This window comes from Tamandua tetradactyla, chromosome 18, assembly GCF_023851605.1.
Source record: "Tamandua tetradactyla isolate mTamTet1 chromosome 18, mTamTet1.pri, whole genome shotgun sequence".
NCBI lineage: Eukaryota > Metazoa > Chordata > Mammalia > Pilosa > Myrmecophagidae > Tamandua > Tamandua tetradactyla.
This window is the reverse complement of record NC_135344.1, coordinates 9,621,288-9,644,712: the sequence shown is the minus strand read 5'-3', so window position 1 is coordinate 9,644,712 and position 23,425 is coordinate 9,621,288. Positions and strand designations below refer to the sequence as shown.

At 36.8% G+C, this 23,425-nt stretch overlaps 1 protein-coding gene across 2 annotated transcripts in view; it reads right to left on the bottom strand.

Moving 5' to 3' along the window:
- NETO1 (neuropilin and tolloid like 1) overlaps positions 1–23,425 on the bottom strand; it is a 165,124-nt gene that overhangs the window by 24,928 nt on the left and 116,771 nt on the right. For both annotated transcript variants that reach the window (XM_077135249.1, XM_077135250.1), the window contains 3 exons: positions 14,739–14,780; positions 14,493–14,620; positions 3,541–3,769 (listed from right to left, as the gene is read on the bottom strand). In XM_077135249.1, the coding sequence (XP_076991364.1) occupies positions 3,541–3,769; positions 14,493–14,620; positions 14,739–14,780 (399 nt within the window). The remainder of the gene's footprint in view (positions 1–3,540; positions 3,770–14,492; positions 14,621–14,738; positions 14,781–23,425) is intronic.

Sequence of the window (23,425 nt, the reverse complement as noted above, 5' to 3'; positions counted from 1 at the left end):
CTCATTCTTTCCCTTTTCCATAATTTACTCAGGTACAAATGTAAAAATATGATTATTTGCAAGCATATTCATGTTTCCACCCATGAATCCCAAGAATTTAATATGTTCTAGAATAGAAGCTCCATGTTATAATTTAACTTTAGTCTTATACTTGCAGTCATGTGAAAATGGGATATTATACAACTATAGCATATAAGCATAACAGGTAGGTATATGTGCACTCCATGGGGACAGAAGAGTCAAACTTCCGTTTGTAAAGCACTTAAAACAATGCTGGCATAGATGAGCAGAGCAAAAGTGACAGCAGTTTTTATCATCATCACCATCATCGCCATCACCATCATCATCATCGCCATCATCACCATCACTATCATCATCATCATCACCATCATCATCATTGCCATCATCATCATCATCACCATCACCATCATCATCTTCAACATCACCATCATCACCATCATCATGAACATCACCATCCTCATCATCACCATCACCATCTTCAACATCATCATCACCATCACCATCATCATCATCATCTTCACCATCATCACCATCACCATCATTATCACCACATTCCCCAACACCACCAACACCATTATCACCGACATCATCACCATCACCAGCATCTTCAGAAAATGGGTGCTTTCATCCATTCCCTCAAAAGAAGCAAAGTTCTAAACAAATGAACTCATATGATTAAGGGGCAGGCCTTAAATTTCTGCCCCAGTTCTGTCAAAAAAAATTATTATGAAGTCGTGGAAAGTCAATCAACTTACTTGGGCTTTGTTTTCTGTTTGAATTCATAAAATGTGATGTGTTCATATAGATGGTCTCTAAACTGTTCTCCAATACCTATAAATATCCTATGGTTCTAAGGGAATAGTCCAGCAGATACTGTAATATTATTAAATACATTCTAAACACTTCCCAACACTTTAATGAGAAACCACTTTATAAAAAGGTAGGAGTCAGAAAATGTAAAGATAGTTTCGTATTATTTGAGTAAGGTGATTTGATGACTTATTTACGCTCTAATCTTTACTGTAATCCATATAAGCATGTCATTCTTGACAATGCAAAATTCTCTCTAAACTGCTAATACTGAATAAGATAACACCATCTGGGAAACTTGAAAGTCTCTCTAATCATTCAGGTTAATAGAATTTCCTCATTTTCTTATTAAAGACTCTGAAAATAAGTTTGAATTACAGATTTCCAAGTAGCAAGATTGGTTAAAGCCCACTTCTTATTGTTTTGAAAGTTTCATCGCTTGTCTGGAATATCTAGATTTAAATACATAAACACTCAGTGCATACCCAGACACGTCAGCATACAACGACTTTGCCCTTAGATGGTAGAATCCTGCACACTTCTTAGCCAGCGCAGGGAAAGCATAATGACAAAATTACACAGGTAACATGTCAGAGAAGATATATAGGTTTAAGCAAAAAACTTATTGTAAATTTATGACCTTAGATGGTCACTGAGAATACATGATGATATTCATCCTGCAAATCAGAATTCTACTTCTTCCACTGTGCAGGAACATGAAGGACAGCTTGTTCTTTCTTCCTATGTAGGAAAAACACCCTATTTCTTCTTTCTGGATTACTCATTTACAAAGTCCACCCACTTCAATGACTCCCAGAGATGATCATTCACATGCACTGAGACTCTTTTTTAGCTCAAACAGACATATTTCTAATGATATATGCATGGTGTGCTATAACTCACCATTTCTTGTATAGTCATATTTTAAAGATTCATAGAAGTCAAGCAATCTTAGAGTGGAGTGGGACCTTAGAGGTTATTTACCTATCCTTTACCCAGCATAGATGTAGCCAGTGCACCCTTCATGCCAGATAATACCCCATTTTCATAGCAAATCACCTTTCTATCCAGAGTCCATATACTCTGTAGATATTCATTCCATTTTTGGATATCACAATATCTATGAACAAGACTTTTTTCCTCCTCAATTGCACTAAAATGCTTCCTTATGATTTTTAAACATTAATGTTATCTTTCAGACATGAATCCCATATTACCAAGAGAAATTCAAGTGGTTATCATAGTTTGAACGAAAATCTCTAAAATGAGCATCTCTTCTTTAGCCTTGCCTCATGATTTCAGATGTTTCTGCATCTTCGTCAGTCTCTTCCCAACTGATTACTCTCATTAATAAAACCCAGAAAAGAACAGACTAGTCATTTGCATTTTGACCCGCACAGTTTCCCATGAAATCTTTCCTGCCCTTTTTTTAATATAGGCTAATCCTGTATATGATGTTTCTGTTGATTACAAAAGAAAGTATTGGCTCATACTGATTTTGAATGAAATAAAACCTCAGTGGCTCCCAGGAATCAGGGGTCCTCTATATTATCATTTGGCTAATTTTTGAAGTATAATTTTTTTCATTTATCCCTGTTATAGTTTTGGTAAAAACTGCAAATTTTTATGATACTTAAAAATGTTGATTACAGCATCCAACCTATTAGCCAGCCAATGTTTAAATCAATACTGACATGAAAGTGTTGATAGCAGCAGGCCATTTATAGCTGGCTCAAGCCTGGGAAAGATATTTAGGCCACTGGATGATGGTTCTAAGATTTAGAGATTGAATAGTATTCAGTTATTTTGGTGCTCCAGAATTCTCCAATGGGTAATCAGAGAGAAGTTTAAAGGAATTTATATTTATTATTTGAAAGACTTGACCTAATACATTTAAATTTACTGATTTAAAAGAATCTTTGCAGCTGTGCTCCTGACAATAAGAGAAATCTCTGAAATTTCAAAAATACTCTTATGACCTTTTCTATTCAAACAAAAATGTAGAGTTTCAAAATGCAAGTTTTCCTGTAAAGCTGAATTTCCCAGTTTTTATCTTATGTGCATACATTTACAAAACACGAAATACTCAAGGTTTCTAAAGAACACTACACATGCCTATGTCTATATGGTTCTATGTATTAGAACATCGTTCACTAAAATTGCTTTGCTTTGCACATATCTCAGGGGATCATCCAATGCATCATTGTAAGAAGTTTCTGAAACTTTTGCTATTTGCCATCTTCCTAGGCAATTCTTCCTCTTCATATACTTTACTTGAAATTCTGTAGTTATAACACTGTTTGAAATAAACGGAACTGCAAGGAAAGCTTACTAAGGACAACCTGCAAGTATTTTAATGCAGGTTTTTAAGATTTAAACTCATACTTCACCAGAAGCTGCTACATCAGTTCCAGAGGCTTCGTAAGAGCTAAACCAAAGACAAACGAAATCCATCATCTCCCAGTTGAAAGAGGGACCTGTCTTAAGCAAGGCTGTGAGACATATGCTGAAATAAGTAATCACAATGTAATATGCAACTCCCTTGTGTCACCGGATCCAAAATGAAGGATAGGGAAATCAGTGATTTTAACAACTTATTAAAGAACACCCGCTGTGCTCAAACTGCATGAAGAAAACACCATTAACAGCTTATGAGACTTGCAGCACATCACCCACTGGAAGGACGAACAATCAAGCGCAGAGTCTTACGTTCTTGAAAGGAAGTGAAGAGCATCTGAAATCGGCTGTTGCGGCTGCCCTCGTCCGCCCACATGCGGATGACCCCAAGCCCTGTCCGCAGCATCACGTCGTTAGCCACCGTGCTACAGAATTTCGCCTTCAAATCCTCCACGGAGCTGCTCCCATCATACACAGCCACAAAATTCCGTTTGCATTCATTCGAATTCTGCATCTCGTAATCCAGGAACCGTAAGTAGATCTGTAAAACAACAAAGGCACACTAATTTCCCTAAATCAAAATTGAAAAGTGGTGCAAAGTACCAGAACTTCCCTTCCTTTGTTAGGGCTCATAAAAGAGCCTTGATTGCAATCACTCTTATTATTTTGCTCAGGTGGGTGGCAGGAAATAATGACATGCAAGTAAGGACAAACAGGCTTAATTTTTTTTAATGTTATCATCCTCTCTTTCCCTAAATTTACCATTTCCCATAACTAAATACCCCCCTCCAAGTGATTGTTACATCCTTTCTTAACTTATTTGGAATTAGTTATTAATTTTGCACATGTATGCACTGTTTTTTGTTCCACACAAACATGTTTCACATATTTCTGACGCATTGCTGTTACATTTCCATGACTTTCATTTACTTCCAAAAAATATGGAAATTATTTGTATTAATACTAAAAGAAAACAAAACTGGGATCTAAAAGACAGCCTCTGAGTTCACTGTGGTCATTTGTTTTACGTTATCACACTATTTGATTTTCAAGGTGGAGTACATGAAAAGAAAAGCAAAACAAACTGAAGAGCGATCTTACAATAATATAAAATCAAGCCATTTAGATATGTCCACATAAAAGAAAATTAAATTAGGGTACATGTAAGGAGAACACAATATTGTGCTACTTACTACATAAATTATCTTTTAAAATTCCCAACAACTCTATAAAGTAGCTCATTTCATTTTCAGATTCAGATGAGGAAACTCTCAGATGCTCGAACTGGAAATTAGCCATCAGTCCTGCTGGCTCTCTGGATGATAATGCTTCTATAATATTGCACTCCATCAGGCAAAGTGTATAAAAGCAACAGGAATTTTTGGCTAGCTACCAATGTGCGTTTAATTATTCACATATAATTAATTCACCAAAGATAATTCTGTAAAGAAGCTGTATGTCCGTTCAGCAACATCTGTGACTTCCTACTTTACCTAGGCACCATGCAACGAACTGATGATAGAATGGTGAACAAGAGGCAATGAGAACCACTGCTGAAAATAAGTTCATAGCACACAGTTAACTTCAAACAGTGAGAAGCCATATGAACAAAAAAAGGCACCATGAAAGGGAAGTCTAGAACGATCTAGAATAAAGTAGTCATTCTTCATATAGGTATCTCTTAAAGTGCCTGCATTTTTATTTTAAACCCAAATGCTTATACACTATATTCTATTAAACTCACTTCTCTTGATATAAACTAGAGACATGCATTCAATTTCAAATTGATCTATCTTCTCTCTATATGCATTATTCTTATTTACGTCATAAAATGTGAATCTTAAAAGAAAAAAAAATCTCCCTAGATCCAGTATGTCTGTCCTAAAATTTAAAAGTTTTACTATTTCAATTTTTAAAACTTTCTCTTTTGTCTTCTATTAATGAATCGGGCACCAATTCCTGTCCATCCCACCCCAAATGAGCACTTCTGTGATATTTAAAGCATCGCCCAACTAGCCTGGAAGTTTCTAAGCTACTAACTCTACTGATCCCTACAGCCTAGTCCAGCCAGTTATATTTCTAAGAAACAAATATAATAATCATATTCCATTAGCTTACACCACTAACTGGGTTGCAAGAGTTACAATACATATTTTTAAAACCTTAAAGCTAGAAAATTTCCCTTTTTCTCATATCCTGGCATTGCAGGCTTATTTTCAAAAAGACTCTACATTTTGCACATGGCATTAGTTCTGCATGAAGTAACCATCCTCCATTTTCCACCCACCAAACTTCTTCCTGGTTTTTCAAGGCCTAGTTCAATTGTTACCTACTCACTGGAGAATTTTCACTGTTCCCATTCCCCACCCATTGCAAAAGCATTCTTTACACCCTCCCTGATAAATTATGATGTTGAACATCTTTTCAGCTTAGTTACGGGTTATATTATCTGTCCCTTCAACTAAACTATCTGCTCTTCAAAAGCTAGGGAATTAGGAAGCATTTTCATAGCAGTGTTTTTCACTCTGCAAGCATTCCATACAAGTTTGTGAACGGATGTACTTGAGAATGAATAACTGATTAGAAATTCTATTTTTGTGACTTCATTTGTTCAGCATTCATCAGACATTGGACCTATATGCCAGACCTTCTTTTAAATGCTACAAATAATAATTACATGTGATCACTGACGTTTTATTATTTTCAGTCTGAAATAATATGCACTATTTCTCAAAACAAGGTACTTACAGCAGAGATCTAAGCTATGGCACAAAAGCAGGTGACATTATGTTGCAGGCTTGGAAGAAGCAGAGTCAAAATAAAATGTGAAGAATACTGAAAAACTCCTCATATAATTTTGCAGAGGAAGAAATGTAATTTTGAGGAGGAAGAATGAAAACAGAGAAATAATGAGGAACTAACCAAATTGAGAAACACTGGAAAGCACTTGAGTTTTCATATGCTCTTCATGGTAAGGTTTTCTTATATAGGTAATCTGTAATATGTCAGTTGGAAGCTATCCTAAAATTTCCAAATACTTTGATGCTAATTTTAAATTCACCACCACTGCCACAGGCTTATGAAACGTAAGTCCTAAGAAAGCCTGCATTTTCTTCATATCTAGATTATTGCTTTATTTTAGTACATCAAAAGTTCAAATATTACTTTCATAGCCCACCTGTGATCTACTCTTCCCAAGAAAATCTCATATTCCTGAAATACTATCCAAATAGTTCCAGAAAGGCCAATTTTTAAAAAGACATATCTGAAAATGTTAAACTTTCCAAGGTTTTATTAATGAGTGTATTTTTATTCAGATTCTAAAATATCATTTAATAAATTCAACACAGTTTATTACCTCTCAAAAGTATATGAAATTACAATTTTAAATACATGGATTTACCAGGAGAGAAAATATTGATTAAGATCAAATGAAAAAGTTCCTTTTGAGCTTAATACAAAAGGATCCCTTCCTATAATATTCTTATAAAGTTATAAAAGCCAACCCCTGTTCACACAGAAGGAAAAATAAAGTCTTAATTTGACAAATTCAAGGAGGAAAAATATTTGGTCATTTTATGTTTTCAGGTTGAACGTTTCAGTGGCTTAATCTGAACAATGATTTCATGTTTCCTATGTACCCTGTATGCACAAATACCAAATAAAATACAAACTTATTAAAATTTGGAAAAGAAATTTCACATTGTATATTGACAGTAACTTAAGAAATGTGCTAATGAATTATTTCATTCCAGGTTCTCAGCAATAATAGGCAACTAGTGATAACCATTTTAAGAAGAGAAAGCTGAGGTCTAAAAAAAGTTTAAGTAATTTCCTCAAAGTCACACCAACTGTGCCGGTTTGAAAGGATATATGTATCCTAGAAAAGCCATGTTTTAATCCTAATCCCATTGTGTAAAGGCAGCTGTTTCTTCTACTCCCTATTCAGTACTGTATGTTTGAATCTGTAATTAGATCATCTCCCTGGAGATGTGACTCAATCAAGAGTGGTTGTTAAACTGAATTAGGTGAAGACGTGTCTCCACCCATTGTATGTGGGTATTAATTAGTTTACTGGAATCCTATAAAAGAGGAAACATTTTGGAGAATGTAGGAAATTGTGAGAGAGCAGAACGACGTAGCCACGAGAAGCAGAGAGTCCACCAGCCAGCGACCTTTGGAGATGAAGAAGGAAAATGCCTCCTGGGAAGTTTTCATGAAACAGGAAGCCAGGAGAGAAAGCTAGCAGATCACATTGTGTTCGCCATGTGCCCTTCCAGATGAAAGAGAGGCCCTGACTGTGTTCGCCTTGTGCCTTCTCACTTGAGAGAGAAACTCAACTTCATTGGCCTTCTTGAACTGAGGTGTTTTCCCTGGATGCCTTAGATTGGACATTTCTATAGACTTGTTTTAATTAGAACATTTTCTCAGCCTTAGAACTGTAAAATAGCAACTTATTAAATTCCCCTTTTTAAAAGCCATTCCATTTCTGGTAAATTGCATTTCAGCAACTGGCAAACTAGAATACCAACCTTTAAGGAATGAGTGGGTACTGAACTCAGAGCAGTCTAGCGCCTTGCTCCTTACTACCATACTATACAGTGTCACATATTTATTTTAAATGTTAACAGACTTACATGTCAGAAGTAAAATTATAATGTTAACAAAATAAACTATAAGCAAATATATAAATAACTACATTAATAAATAGGCAGAGCAAAATTGTTTCCATTTTCTTAGAAAGGTTGAGGAACAAATGCCTATCAAGATAAATGAGATTAATAGAAAATAAACATGTCCCTCTGAAATAAATGGCTGCCCCCAAATTCTTCAGGAATATCGTTTTATAGAATAAGAGAACTGCTATAGTTAGAACGTCATTTTGCATATTCTAGTCCATATATTTCATTTGACAATTCTAGAGAGTGTGTGGCATTTTCATCTGTGATGATTTACTTGAATTCTTACATCAAATGCAATGAGTGAAATCTAAGTGCCTTCTAAATTTAAAGGTCATTCTTATTAAACAGGACACTATTTATAGAGAGGGTGAACAATTACAGCCACTACATTTTAGATAATTTTTTCTGGAGCATTCAATGATTTTAATGTCATTTTTTATTACTTAGAATAAAATTAAAATATGCCAGTGCAGAATTAGCTTTACTGGGTCCAGAGTTGTCAGTGCAAATACCGAATGCCTTTAGCCAGCAAAATGATCAAATTTCCCCATATTAGCTCTTATATAATATAAAATAATATATATAAGAGCTTTACTTCTATATAATATAAAAGCTCTTCCTTTATTATAATATAAGCTAGTGTCTTGTCAGCTGAAAATTTGTGCTATAATAATACAAAAGGAAAGAATTGCCACCTGACAATGTTTTTACTTAATTTAGAAAACTACAGAAAGCTCTTTAGTCCATCTGTTGAAGAACAGGGAAAATGATAAGAATAATATATAACTCCAGTAAAATAGTCAGATTATAATCTCTTCTCCGTGAATCACTTTGATGCATTCTTCTTTTTAATCAATTGCAAGGAGTTTGAAATGACAAGATGATTTATTAAACAGAACATGGAAAGCTTCAGACCACAGAAGCAATTTCTATCTGTCTTCCAAATCATACTAGTATGGAGAACAGAATCCCATTTTTTCGTACTCAAAGCAAGTAAATCTAGCTGTGCTGGTTGGAAATTGTTATGTACCCTAGAAGAGCCATGTTCTTTCAGTCCTGATCCAGTCCCAGGAAGCCAGGCCTGTTGTTTCTGGTCTGACCTCTTGATTAGATTGTTTCCACAGAGATGAGACGCATCTAATTGTGCATCACAATTAGATGGTGATATGACTCCGCCCATTCCAGGTGGGTCTTAATTCGTTTACTGGAGTCTTGTTGTTGTTGTTGTATGGTGGGGGTCACATTTCATTCTTTTTCCATGTGAGTATCCTGTTATTGCATAACCATTTGTTGATTTTTTTTTTGGTGGGGGGAATGCAAGGGCCTGGAATCAAACCCGGGTCTCCTGCATGGCAGGCAAGAAATCTACCACTGAACTCCCTTGCACCCCCAGTTTACTGGAGTCTTTAAGAGAGCTCACATAGAGAGAAGGAGTTCAGAGCTGGCACAGATGCTTACAGACTGAGACAGAAAACGCCTAGGTGCTAAGCAAGGACTCACAGGAATAGCCAGAACCTGAGGAGAAGAAATATCTTGTCCTGGGAGATGTTAAACTAAGAGATGAAAACCAGAGTTTTGCCCAGAAGCAGCTAAGTGTGGACTCACAGATGCTTAGAGATGAAGCCACTGGAACCTGAAGCTGGAAGCAAAGGAACTGGGAACAAGAACCAGCAGACACCAGCAAGGTGCCTTCCCACCTGACACACATCGGCCTTTCTGGAGTCAAGGTATCTTTCTCTGGATGTCTTAATTTGGCATTTTTAAGGCCTTAGAACTATAAACTTGTAAGTTAATAAACCCTTTTATTAAAGCCAACCCATTTCTGGTATATTGCATTCTGACAGCATTAGCAAACGAAAATCCTAGCTAACTTTACTAAGCAGTATATTTACAAATTAGAAAATCTAATACTAACCTATGAACTTGCTCACCCCTTTCATGTCATGATGGTATGTAGATAGTAGCATTGTTTGGGGCAATTATCAAAGATTTACCTGAACAGTTTACTCCATGAGAAATAAAAATTAAATATACTACCATCTAAAAAGTACTGTCCTTGGCTTAAGTACTACTAGGCAATTTTGTAAATGAAATAGCATCTAAAAAGAGGGTAGCCCAGAACCTCTGCTCTTGCTTTTTAATTTGTGACAACACGGTCTTTATTATCAAAATACTTAAAGGTCATCTGAGTACCTTTAGATCTTAGACTTCTAAGATCTGATGGTACAAGAATGAGATTTCCCTAAGAAAAAAATGTTGGTACTTATGGCGTCAGTTAAATTTTTCATTTTGTTTATAAAATTTTATGATTCTCATTTTGGGAGACAATGAGAGTAAACTCCATATATAGAACCCTTAATTAACGCTTATGACAGTAGTCAATTATATTTATTATCCTTAGCCTATTGCATCAGCAGCTTTAAACAATACTCAGGTATTATCTCAGAGTTCTACATTCTACAGGTTAGAAATTTTTGTGGGCTTAAGTGCATCTCTGCTCAGGACAGACAGGGCAAACCCCAGTGGTTCAACTGAGGAGCATTCTTATCCGAACGATCTAGAGAAGATGCTTCAAAGCTCATTCAGTGCCGTTCCCTGCAGTCTGAGAGTGAGGTCCCCATTTCCTTGATGGCTGTGAGCTGCAGGTAGCTTTCAGCTCCTAGGAGACACTCTTAGGTTCTCTGCCTCTCTTACTTCCTTTCCTTCTGCAACTAGTCAGAGAAAACTCTCCACTTTTAAAAGGCCTGTGTGATTAGATTAGGCTCCCCTTCGATTAACTGAAAGTGAACTCACTGATAACCTTAACTGTATCAGCAAAATCCCTTTTGCCATGCAACAAAATCAGGGTAGCAATATCATATTCACAGTTCCAGGGATTACAGCTGGAAGACATGGTGCCGTGTTCAGATTCTGCCAACCACACCTGTGTTCGTCAAATAGTTAACTTTAAGACAACTTCACCATAAAAGATGATCGACTTATTACAGTTGTCAGATTTTATGCTTATTTTTTTCTAATTTGATTCAAGTCATTTTGGATTAGATAAATAACAAAAGAAATTAATTTGAACTATTAAAGGATGGGTAAATATTAAAGGCTAGAGAGTTATTCTTTTAAGACCTTAATCATTATACAAATTACATTCATCCACACATTTTAAAAACTCCTTTCATTTTATCTCTTGCCCTGTCTTAATAAATTGCAGTCCCTTAATAGTATGGATTTGTGACATCACACTGCACTGGGCATCAGGATAAAACAATTTAGTCCCAGCTCTGTTGCTAATGAGCCAAACACTTGTGTAAGCCCTTTGTTATAAATTCATGGAGTTTGGGTTTTGAAAGGACTTTAAAATATCTATGCCAAGAAATCACTTTATTTTTTAGTTATACCAAATCCCTGCCACACTCTGCTTGGATTCTTCCTGAAGAATGCCATTTGATCTTTGGATGGCTCCAACATTAAAAAACAAGCAACAACAGAAAACTTGCTTATATTTCATCAAAAGCTAATATTCCTCTAGTTTCAACCATTTAAATTATTTGCCACAGTTAAAACTATGCAGATTAAGTCTTTTAATTTCATTATTCTTTCATCTGACAATCCTTCGAATGTTTGAAGATTGCTATCATGTCTTTTCTCTCAGATATGTCATTATTTTTTCCCCCACAGGTCTTAATAGATTGGCACTGGATATCTTAAAGACAAATAAGTTTCCAGCCTCCCCAGAATTGACATTCAGTAGTTACCATGATTTATTTCCCCTCCTTATTCTGGTGGTATTTTCTGGAGCAGGTTCAGAATCAGACATCATACCCTCCCGTCACTTCCATTATCCTTCCTCTAGAATCTTCATGCATGCTATAAGTATACTTAAAGAGCATACTTCTACATCCCACTGTTAACCCATAGGATTTCACTTTCCTGGCTCAGCTTATTCAACTGTTAAATGAGCTAATCAGTACCAGAATTTTACTAAAGGTTTCTAATGTCCTTTTTGTATCCTGTATTCCAAATCCTGAGAATTATCTACATTCTAATTAAAAATCCAAGTAAAATATATGTATTACTAAACTCAATGTTTGCATATTATATTTTCTGTTTGCCAAAATGCTGACAAGCAATATTTAATTCATATGAATTTTAACAGAACCCAAAGTAAGCTACTTAGCAATTTCATTGTGCAGTATGAACCAGTTATCATTTAGATGTTCAACGTGAACTGTTGCTAGTTTGAGTTATGCTTTGATAGACTATTCTCTGAGCTGTTAGGAACTCCATGAAATTAAAAAGCCCACATACACACTTATCTCCAGTTCTTGCTTTTCTCCGGTTATACAAGGCTACTTCTTTTCCTCTAACCTTTAAGTGAACAGAGAAAAGCCTGTCACAATAGAGCCATCTTTGTCCAGCTCTGCAGGCAGCTTCCCCCCTGGGTCACAGAATGCCAAATTCTGTAACAGACAGGTACACCTGGCCTCACTGTCCTGGGGCTGTACAGCTTCTTTACCGCTGGAAGGAAAGGGTGTGCATCTACATGCTCATGAAACCCTCTCTTTAAAACTGCACTGACAAACATCCTTGCTACGGCTGTCAGGTGGGGCTGACATGTTTCCTGTAGAAAAAAAAATCCTACTTAAAAAATCTTTCATTCATAGAGTTTAATAAAAATGGATAACACTCACATGTGAATCTATACATCATGTAAGAGAGCATAATAGACGGCAATTTAGCACTGTTATAATCAAGAATGAGTAACTAATTTGACGTCCCCAACAGCTTTGATAATGAAATTAACTCTTTCTCAGATTTGCTCAGATGCAGAGAACTGAAAACCCACAAGGCTGGAGCTGAACCATAACCTCTGAAACTCTGGATAGTTGTGCCCAGAGATTACTGACTTACTAGATTTATAGTTGGCATTTTGTTGAGGTTGGAACTTCTCATTCAGATCAGATGAAGAAAGACAAAAAGTATTTCCTGAAATGCCAACTCCCACAGAGGAGACTCTTCCTTCCTCTCACCCTGAATATGCAGTCACCAAATTCCACTGATTCTATCTGCAATATTCCCTTCAGCTTTCTACCATTGTAACCTAGTCTGAGACTCTAGGCTGGCTGCCACAGCTATCAGAGCTTCCTATTTAGTCTTCTGCTTAGCGCTGTGAGCTCTTATTTTCCTTTCTTCACAGGAAAAGCCATTTTTCTACAATAAATCTGATCACTCGCTCTCCTGCTTCAAGCCTTTCCACATACATGTCAAGCCCTTTAAGGAGACCTATTCCCCACCCCCTCTATACTTGGGTTTTTATTTGGTTACAGGTGATTGTTTAAATTCATGAAAAAGCAAACTCCACTGTGGTTCCGTGACTTCACAGATGCTACTGCTGCTGCCTCCACCTGCAAACCCACCTGATCCTGCCTACCTGTCAAGATAATATTCCACATTGAGATTAAGCTGAGCCCTTACTGCCACTTGATTCTTTCTTTGACTTACCCTACCCAGGTATACATACTCTTTTTCATCATTCTTATTACACCTTATGTATAGCTCAATGATCTTGTCTTATTGAATCAAATTATGTTATTTGCATATTTGTCTAAGAACTGAATTGTACACACGAGGCAGGGGATATCATGCCTTTTCATCACTCCAACTCCAGCTTCTGGAATTTTATACAAGTCCCTACATTAATTAATTAAAGAATGAGAAGTTCCGACCTCAATAAAATGCCAACCATAAATCTAGTCAGTCAGCCATATGTGCTCATGAGTATACTCCCTGAGGAACGAGAATAAACAGGGAAAATAATCAGTGCTTACACCAGTGATAGATACTGGCACAAAATTACTCATCCCCATATTTCTTCAGATATACCCATAAGTGGATGAATTATGGTTGTTCTAAAGAAGTGTTTCTGAAATATTGACCCAAGTCTGAACGTGCCCACAAGAGTTTAGTCCTTATGGCACTTCTGAATTTTCTTCTATCGCCAACATTTACAACTCAAGAGAATTCATATAAAATATAGGTTTCTAGTTTATTAAAAAAATGGAGGCCAAGGTAATCCTGGACCCACATTTTCTCATAACCACCTTCCAAAGGAGCCTGGTTAGCAGGAAAGCTGTGCCTGTCTCTTCCTCTAGGTCTTGTCCACCATCGTCCCCCAGTTTTGTCACACCTGTATGTTATATGCCAGAGATACATGAACTTGTAAGGACTGACAATTTCTTCCATACATAGGATTTTATCTTTAAAAATGCAGATATTGACAATAAGGGCATGAATGTCAAGAAACTTAGAACCATAACTTAATCATACCATTTCTACTCACTTTTCAGACTTGCAGAATCACTTTAAAGGTTCTTGCCCAGGTTATCAAACAATCTCTTCCCAGCACACTCGTCATGGAAAGTTTCATCAAAGAAAGGAGGACAAGTTGCATTTCAAAACCAAAATAGATCAATATCTCATGTTTGCACTCTGAAACGTTCTAAGCATGTCCAGCTGGTTAAAAAAAAAATGCATGCAATAGACGCTTTTCATGATGATTGCCAAATCTATGTTTCCCTTGAGACTGACCTTGGATCGTGGAGGAGCTCGGATGTACCACTTGCAATCAACGGCCTCGCTAGCAGAAGCTTTGCCTTCCTTCATAATTTGCATAGACTCCACAATTCCTTCAGGACCGCCCATCTCAAACTCACATACTAAATAACAGAATGCCAAACAAACATACAGAAACGGAGCTTGAATAATAAACCCAAAGTAGATTTCATAGCAGAAAGCACAGACTTCTGAACATTATTCAATATCTATTTCACCCACCTGGTAATGGTTTCAACACTCCAAGGTCTTTAAAGTCGGGATCTTAAAAATTGAGAAAAAGACAATTAGTCCTATCCTGCATTAATGACTTAAAATGATATTGAGTAATTTCCCATTAAGTTTATTCAGGATCCCATCTAAAAAATTATATTAGGGAAATTAAACAGTTAAAGAAATAGTGCTAGGACTGAAGTGTTAATTTACATAGCACTACCACACAATTTTTCTCCACACATAAGAAGCCGTTTTAAAAAACCTTCCAATGTCCTTCCTTCATCTAATCATCAAATACAATTTTTACTTCTTACCTCTATCTCCACAACTGTACAGTAGATGTTTTTGTAAAATGGATTCATAGGTAAATTAACATTTGGATAAACTTCTAGAATAGAAATGACTATTTTGTTTGATTCAAAAGACTCTGTAAATCACTGATACACAATTTTCACTGGAGATCCTGGAGCACAAAGTGAAGGTGCAAAGGCTAGGATGACTTTCCTCCAACGGATTTCATTCTGATTTCATCACCTCTTCTTCCTTAACATTTCGTAATACATCAGCTTTCAAAGTACTCCTTGGGACACCACTTTGCCAACCCAAACTTAAGTTCTCCCCAGTTTTTCTCTCCACTTCACCCCAGGTTCAGGAATCTGTCCGCTGCCCAGCTGTGTACTCTGGGGAGGCCTGTCATGCCAGGAGCCTCAGTGGCATCCCAATTGGTTGCATGCCAAAAAAAAAGGGGGTCTTTACCTCATTTCCTGGAATTGATTTTACCATGTATGCAGTCAATGGCATATAAAGGTAAGCCGGCGCCAGGGCTCCTGGAAACATTTTCTCAGTCTTACATAGAGAAACAAGCGCTTCCTAGAGGCTGTGACTTGCACAGCAGTAGTGTCTGCATTAGGCTGGTAGAGTCATCTGCAGCAGCTGTCCTGTCCCGTGGGTGGCGTGTAAGACGCTGCTCGCTCTGACGATGGGGAGAAACTGTTCTGTAGACCTACTACTGCCCTTCGGAAGCAATGCCCACCCTTATGGCCTCAGCCACTCTGACTGGATCTTGTCTACTTACGGGTGGAGGCGCCGATGACAATACCTCTCGTCCTGGAAACAGTATCCAATTCACAAGATGACTGTGAAATGCAATGTGTTCTTGCTACTAGCTATAAATTATAAGTCGGACCGTTAGAAACCTTTTGTGAGACACCACTCAGCCATGGTCTAGAACTGAAATGTGTCCCTCTTTCTGGAGGGAATGACATCTGGAGCATGAGGCTGCGTTCGTGCTCCAACTGCAGACTGTGTGTGTCTGAGTGAGCCACTCTGCGTGTCTGTGCACAGACGCACTGACCCTGCACCACGGGCAGGTCACACCAATCTTCCTTACAGATTTATTTTATGTGTTGCCTGCGATACGAGCTGATCTGTTAAAAAAGAAAGGCCTGGGTCCAGAAGCCACAAACTAGCTACGTCAGCTACAAGATTTATTTTAGTACAGGCCATTCTTGGAATGTGTTACTACAATTTGAATTAAGATACAAATTCCTTTGCATAACTATTTTGAAAAACAGTTTTTCGACCTTTTCAGAAAAAAAAAAATTTCCAGAAATGAGGACTTTCATGGTTACTTTGGATAAGGATGTATCCTGTTAGGAATTCATTTCCTTCACCTAAATCAATTAATAGTTGATTATTCTTTTTATACTTAACTACTGTGTACAAGAAAAGAGTTATGTTTTGTATAGGACTAATCAGATTCCTTATCAGCATTTAGCAATTTCATGGATACTGAAGAAACCCATCCATATTTTCCTTATTTTTATAGCAAGCTTCCCCACCAGTTACCTAGTTTCTTTATTGTTCATTATAACCTTTTTACTATTTTGCATAATGTTTAATTATATTCATTATTATTATTACTCATTATCTACTTGCTGATTAGAATGCTTCAGCCTTCCAAGGCCATACTTATGATGATTGTGGAAGAGTAGTTGATATTCTATTTTCTAGTTTGAAGGCTAACATTTGTCATTTTTATAACTCGTGCCAGACAACTTTGAGAGAAATGGCAGTTCTGGGAATTGAAAATTTATTTTTGTCTTGGTAATAATGGTGAGAGCATTGGTGGTTAAAAAAAAGAAGAAGAACTTTAGGAAAAAAAACAGAGTGTTTCTGCAATTCCTTTTGAATTAGTCACCAATAATATTACAATAATATAGACCCATGCTACCTGCAAAAGTAACAAGCAACAAAATCATAAAATAAAACACCAGCATACACTGAATTTTAAGAATATTAAGATTGATTTATTGCCCAAGGATTTATGAGAGCAATGATATATTCTTATGCAGAAGCATAATAAGATTAGACTTATTAAGCTGACTTCTACTCTGGATCTTCCAAAATCTATGCTCCAGTGAGCAAGCTGAATAAACTTAAACACGCACACACACACAATCATGATACTCACCCAGCTTTGCAATGTCCTTGGAATGAAGCCACAGCTCTGTCTGGATGCTAATGCCTGCCCACCTGTCCAATGAGCCCCAAGATGCCCCTCCCTCCCCTCTCCCTTCTAGCCAGCAAACACCCCCTTTCCATCTCTCAAACACTCTTTCTTCTGTCTGCAATGACTTTCCTCCACGTTTTTTTTGCATGGCTGCATCTTTTTCATTCTTCTGTTGTCAGCCCAAACCTATCTTCTCCAAAAGCCTTCCCTGACTGCCTCCTCTAAAGCAGCATTATCTCACAGTTTCTTCTCCCACTTAGTGGCTCTGATCACAGTTTAGTGTCATTTGGATAAGGATGTATCCTGTTAGGAATTCATTTCTTTCACCTAAATTAATTAATAGTTGATTATTCTTTTTATACTTAACTACTGTGTACAAGAAAAGATTTATGTTTTGTATAGGACTAATCAGATTCCTTATCAGCATTTAGCAATTTCATGGATACTGAAGAAACCCATCCATATTTTCCTTACGTTTATAGCAAGCTTCCCCACCAGTTATCTAGCTTCTTTATTGCTCATTATAACCTCTTTACTATTTTGCATAATGTTTAATTATATTCATTATTATTACTCATTATCTCCTTGCTAATTTTGCTAATCATTTCTTAACTTTGATGTTGACTGCCTACTTCAGCTAGCCTGGAGAAGTAAGCTCCACGAGGACTTGACCTCTCTTCTCTCCCAACCGACGATCCAGAACAGTGTAGGGTATAGTAGGGCAGAATTAATGCTACTGAACGCGTATTTAGCATAATCCTCTGTATATACAAAAATTCAGCTACTTCACCACAAGTCGATTTCACATATTATTGATGTTTCTGCTTTGATTTATACTTACTACTTTCCAGCCCAGATTCTTACAATAAATATAAAAAATTAGAACTGATATTGGAGACTGGCCTCCTGCTTGCCAAACTCATTTTTCTTTCTTCCAAGGCACATGGCTAGACTGTGTTTCCCACAATTTTTGCAATTCCCAGTAGGCATGTCACTGAGTTCTAGCCAGTGAAACGTGAGCATATAGGTTGAACTTTACTTGCAGGTTGGGCTCTTTAAAACTCCTTGTAAAATCTCTCTCTCTCTTCCAGGGTCAACCTCACAAGTCATACATGGTAGATACTGCACTCTAGCAACCTGAATTGCTAAAGGAATATGTGGGGCACAGCCTCTTCCTTGCCTCTGCTTAGACTCTATGTGAGCAAGAAATAAACTCCAATTCGTGAAATTACTGAGATTTGGGGATTTTTACGTCATTGCATCTATTATTCTTTAACTCAGAGGTGCTCAAACTGGGGTTAAAAGTGAAACTATCATCATGCTGTTCCAGTCCAGCTCTTAGAGGGCTTGGGCTGGGCTACCCAAAGACCAAAGTTCACACCAGGCAGAGTTAGACATGAATTTTCTTAGGACTTATGAACAGGAGAAAACCTTCCACGGTGGCAGCTGACCATGGAAAATGAAGGTTAGCATTTTCCACAAAGGGGTGAGGGAGTGCAAGGGCTTATAAGGATTTAGGACAGGGTGTAATCACTGAATTTCAGCAGGGGTGGGGACACAGGGCTTTGTTACCAACAGTGATCAAGGGAGGGGAGTTTCAGTGCCTTCCTTACGATACCATCTGTGCATTCTTCTCCTCTGAGGAGGTCTGATGACATTTTATTCTTGCATGGGCAGGCACCAGCAGTCAAACTCGGGTCTCCAGCATGGCAGGTGAGAATTCTGCCTGCTGAGCCACCATGGCCCACCCCTGATGACTTTTAATGTCTGTCCAGATCCTGTGGACGGGCTCTGTAAAATGACCTGCTCTCAATATGGAGGGGACTCCTTGGCCCTGGGTCCCCACACATGCTAACACTAAAATGTTCCTTGTCTTCTTCACTGCCATTGTCTCCAGAATGTACAGCAGAGTTCTCCAGATCCCACACAACATCATCCCTATTATGGTTAAGGAAGCATTTGTCTGCGCATGTTGAATACTCAAGGTAGTGTACTTAGGATACAATGAGGTTTTCTTTCAGAGAGTACCTCAACTTGTTCTCAGTGATTTTACTAGGCATTTACTAGCTCTATTCAGTTTTCCCTGCTATACTCCCTATGACAGTTTTGTACAATAACTTATTTTGAAATTGCAGAGTTTCCCTTGAGTCTTCATAGAAACACAAAATAATTAAATACATGTTCTGTTTTTATAATTGCATATATATAAATTAATTTGAAAGTTTCTAAATTTTAAAATTTCATATAAAACTTAACATGGAATTTAATAATATTTCATCTTAAATAAAAGGCATCACAAGAGACAAAGAAGGATACTACATATCAATAAAAGGGACACTCCACCAAGAGGAAATAACAATCATAAATGTTTACACTCGCAATCAAGGAGCTCCGAAATATATGAGGAAAATGTTAGCAAAACTGAAGGGAGCCACAGACATTTCAACAGCAGTAGTGGGAGACTTTAATACACCACTCTCCTCTATAGATAGAACAATCAGACAAAGGATCAACAAGGAAATAGAGAACTTAAACAATTTGATAAGTGAATCAGATCTCACAGACATATATAAATCAATACACCCCAAAACTCCAGGATATACATTCTTTTCCAACACATATGAACATTCTTCAAGAAACATCATAAAACTGAGTCTTTATAAATTTAAAAAGATTGAAATTATCCAAAGCACTTTCTCTGACCACAATGGAATCAAGCTAGAAATCAATAATCATCAAAGAACCAGAACTCTCACAAATATATGGAAATTAAACAACACATTCTCAAATAATACGTAGGTCAATGAAGAAATTGCCTGAGAAACTGGTAAATATCTGGAGATAAATGATACTGAGAAGACAACATATCAGAGCTCGTGGGATGTGGCAAAGGCAGTGCTGAAAGGGAAATGTATCACCCTATAAGCCTATATTAAAAAACAAGGAAGAGCAAAAATTGAGGACTTAACCGCTCTCTTGGAGAATGTGGAGAAAGAACAGCAATCTAACCACACAGCAAATAACAAAAATAACAAAGATTTAAGCAGAAATAAGCAAATGGGAGAACAATAAAGCAATAGAAAGAATCAACAAAACCAAAAATTGGTTCTTTGAGAGAAATCAATAAAATTGATGGGCCTTTAGCTAGACTAACAAAGAAAAAAGAGAGCGAATGCAAGTAAAAACAGTAAAAGATGGGGGGGGGGGTCATAACCATGGATCCTGAGGTAGTTAAAAAAATCATATGAGAATACTATGAACAATTAATTATATGCCAGCAAACCAGACAACCTAGATGAAATGGACAAATTTCTAGAAACACACAAACTACCTATACTGACTTGAGAAGAAATAGAGGATCTCAACAAACCAATTACAAGTAAAGAGATTCAATCAGTCATCAAAAATCTGCCCACAAAGAAAAGCCCAGGACCAAATGGCTTCACAAGGGAATTTTATCAAACACTTCAAAAATAAATAAATAAATAACACCAATCCTGCTCAACTCTTCCAAAAAATGGATAAAGGAACACTTTGTAACTCATTTTATGAAGCTAACATCACTCTAATACCAAAACCAGATAAAGATACTACAAGAAAATAAAACTACACACTGATCTCCCTAATGAACATAGATGCAGAAATTCTCAACAAAATGCTAACAAATCAAATCCAATGACACATTAAATGAATTATACATCACACCAAGTGGGGTTTATACCAGGAATGCAAGGGTGGTTCAACACAAGAAAATCAATCAATGTAACACAACACATTAACAAATCGAAAGGGAAAAAAAATCACATGATCATATAGACTGATGTTGAAAAAGCAATTAACAAAATTCAGCATCCTTTCCTGATAAAAATACTTCAAAAGGTAGCCATCAAAGGAAACTTTCCCAGTGTTATAAAGGGCATATATGGAAAACCCATAGCCAGCATCATACTCAACAGTGAAACACTGAAAACATTCCTGCTAAGATTAGGAACAAGACAGAGATGCCCACTGTCACTACTATTAGCCATCATTTTACTGGAAGACCTAGCTGGAATGATTAGATAGGAGAAATAAATGAAAGCCTCCAAATTGGAAAAGAAGTAAAACTTTCATTATTTATGGATGACATGATTCTATACTTAGAAAATACTGACATATCTATGGCAAAGCTACATGAGCTAAAAATTAAATTCAGCGAGGTGGTGGGATACAAGATTAATGTACAAAAATCAGTAATGTTTCTGTACACAAACAATGAGCTATCTGAGGAGACAATTAAGGAAAAAATTCCATTCAGAATAGTGACCAAAAGAATCAGATATCTAGGAATAAGCCAACCAGGATGTCAGGAACTTGTATACAAAAAGATTACAAAACATTACTAAAGAAAATTTAAAATGATCCAAATAGATGAAAAAACATTCTATGCTCATAGATAGGAAGGTTGAATGTCATTAAGATGTCAATTCTACCCAAATTGATCTGCAGATTCAAAACCAACCACAGTCCCAACAATCTCCTTTAAAGACCTGGAAAAACTATCAAATTTATTTAGAAGACAGAGAATAGCAAAAGATATGCTACAAAAAAAGAGAGCGACATGGGAGGGCTATCACTTCCTGACTTTAAAGCTTACCATAAAGCCACAGTGGTCAAAACAGCCTGGTACTGACACACAATTAGAAGTGTCAACCAATGGAATCAAATGGAGAGTGCAGAAATAAACCACCAAATCTGGTCAAATGATTTTTGAGAAGGCCCCCAAATCCTCTGAACTGGGACAAAATCGTCTTTTTAATAAATGGACACAGGAGAATTGGATACCAATAGTTAAAAGAATGAAAAAGGACCCCTATCTTGCACCATACGCATATACAAAAATTAATTCAAAATGTATTAAAGACCTAAATATAAGAGCCAGTACCATAAAACTTCTAAAAGAAAATGCACGGAAACATCTTCAAGATCTAGTAATAGGAGATAGCTTCTTAAACTTTATATGTGAAGCACAAGCAGTGAAAGAAAAAATAGACAAATGGGAACTCTTTGAGATAAAGACCTTCTATGCCTTAAAGGGCTTTGTCAAAAAGTTGAAATCGCAGCCAGCTCAATGATAGAAAATATCTGGAAACAACATATTGGATAAAGGCTTGATATCCTTTATATCCTTGTATTAAAGAAATTATACAGCTCAACAACAAAAGAACAAGCAACCCAATAATAAAATAGGCAGAAGATATGAATAGACAGTTTTCTGAAGAGCACATACAGATGGCTAAAAAGCACATGAAGAGATACTCATTTTCATTAGCCATGATATGGGAAATGCAGATCAAGACTACAATGAGATTCCACCTCATACCTGGAAGAATGGCTGCTATTAAGCAAACAGGAAACTACAAATGTTGGAGAAGATGTAGAGAAATTGTAACACTTATTTGCTGTTGATGGGAATGTAAAATGGTTGTGTCTCTATGGAAGAGAGTTTAGTAATTCCTCAGAAAATTAATATTAAGTGGCTCTATGACTCAGCAATACCAGTACCCTGAATATCCAAAAGAACTGAATGTGGTGATATGAGTAGACATTTGCACAATGATGTTCCTAGTTGTACTATTCATGATTGCCAGAAGATGGAAACAATCCAAATGCCCAGAAACAGTCAAGCGGATAAACAAAATTTGGTTTATACATATGATGGAATATTATGCAGTAATAAGATGAAATGAGGTCCCAAAGCATACAGTAATGGGGATGAATCTTGAGGACATATGATGAGCGAAAGAAGTCAGACATGAAAGGATAGAGACCACGTGATTCTGCTATTATGTCTCTAGTAAAGACAAATGAAAATTGTCTAAAGCTGAGAGTGCTGCTGACTGTACAAACAAATGAGGATACTGTAACACGTGGTCTGGTTGTTTTGGACACTATCCATCATGCTCAGTAGATGGAGGGAGCCGAATGGTGCTGACTGAGAAGAAGAATGGCGAACTCTGATGCATTTATATGCTGGAATATGGTGCAGCTACAAAAATGAAGGATGTCAAGAGGCATGCAATGAACTGAATGAATAAACCTTGGGGACAATGTGTCGTTGGGACAAAATAACCCAGAGACAAAAGAAGAGAAAATATTCATAAGAAAACTGGAACCTAGATTGCAGGCCCTTATAGCAGCC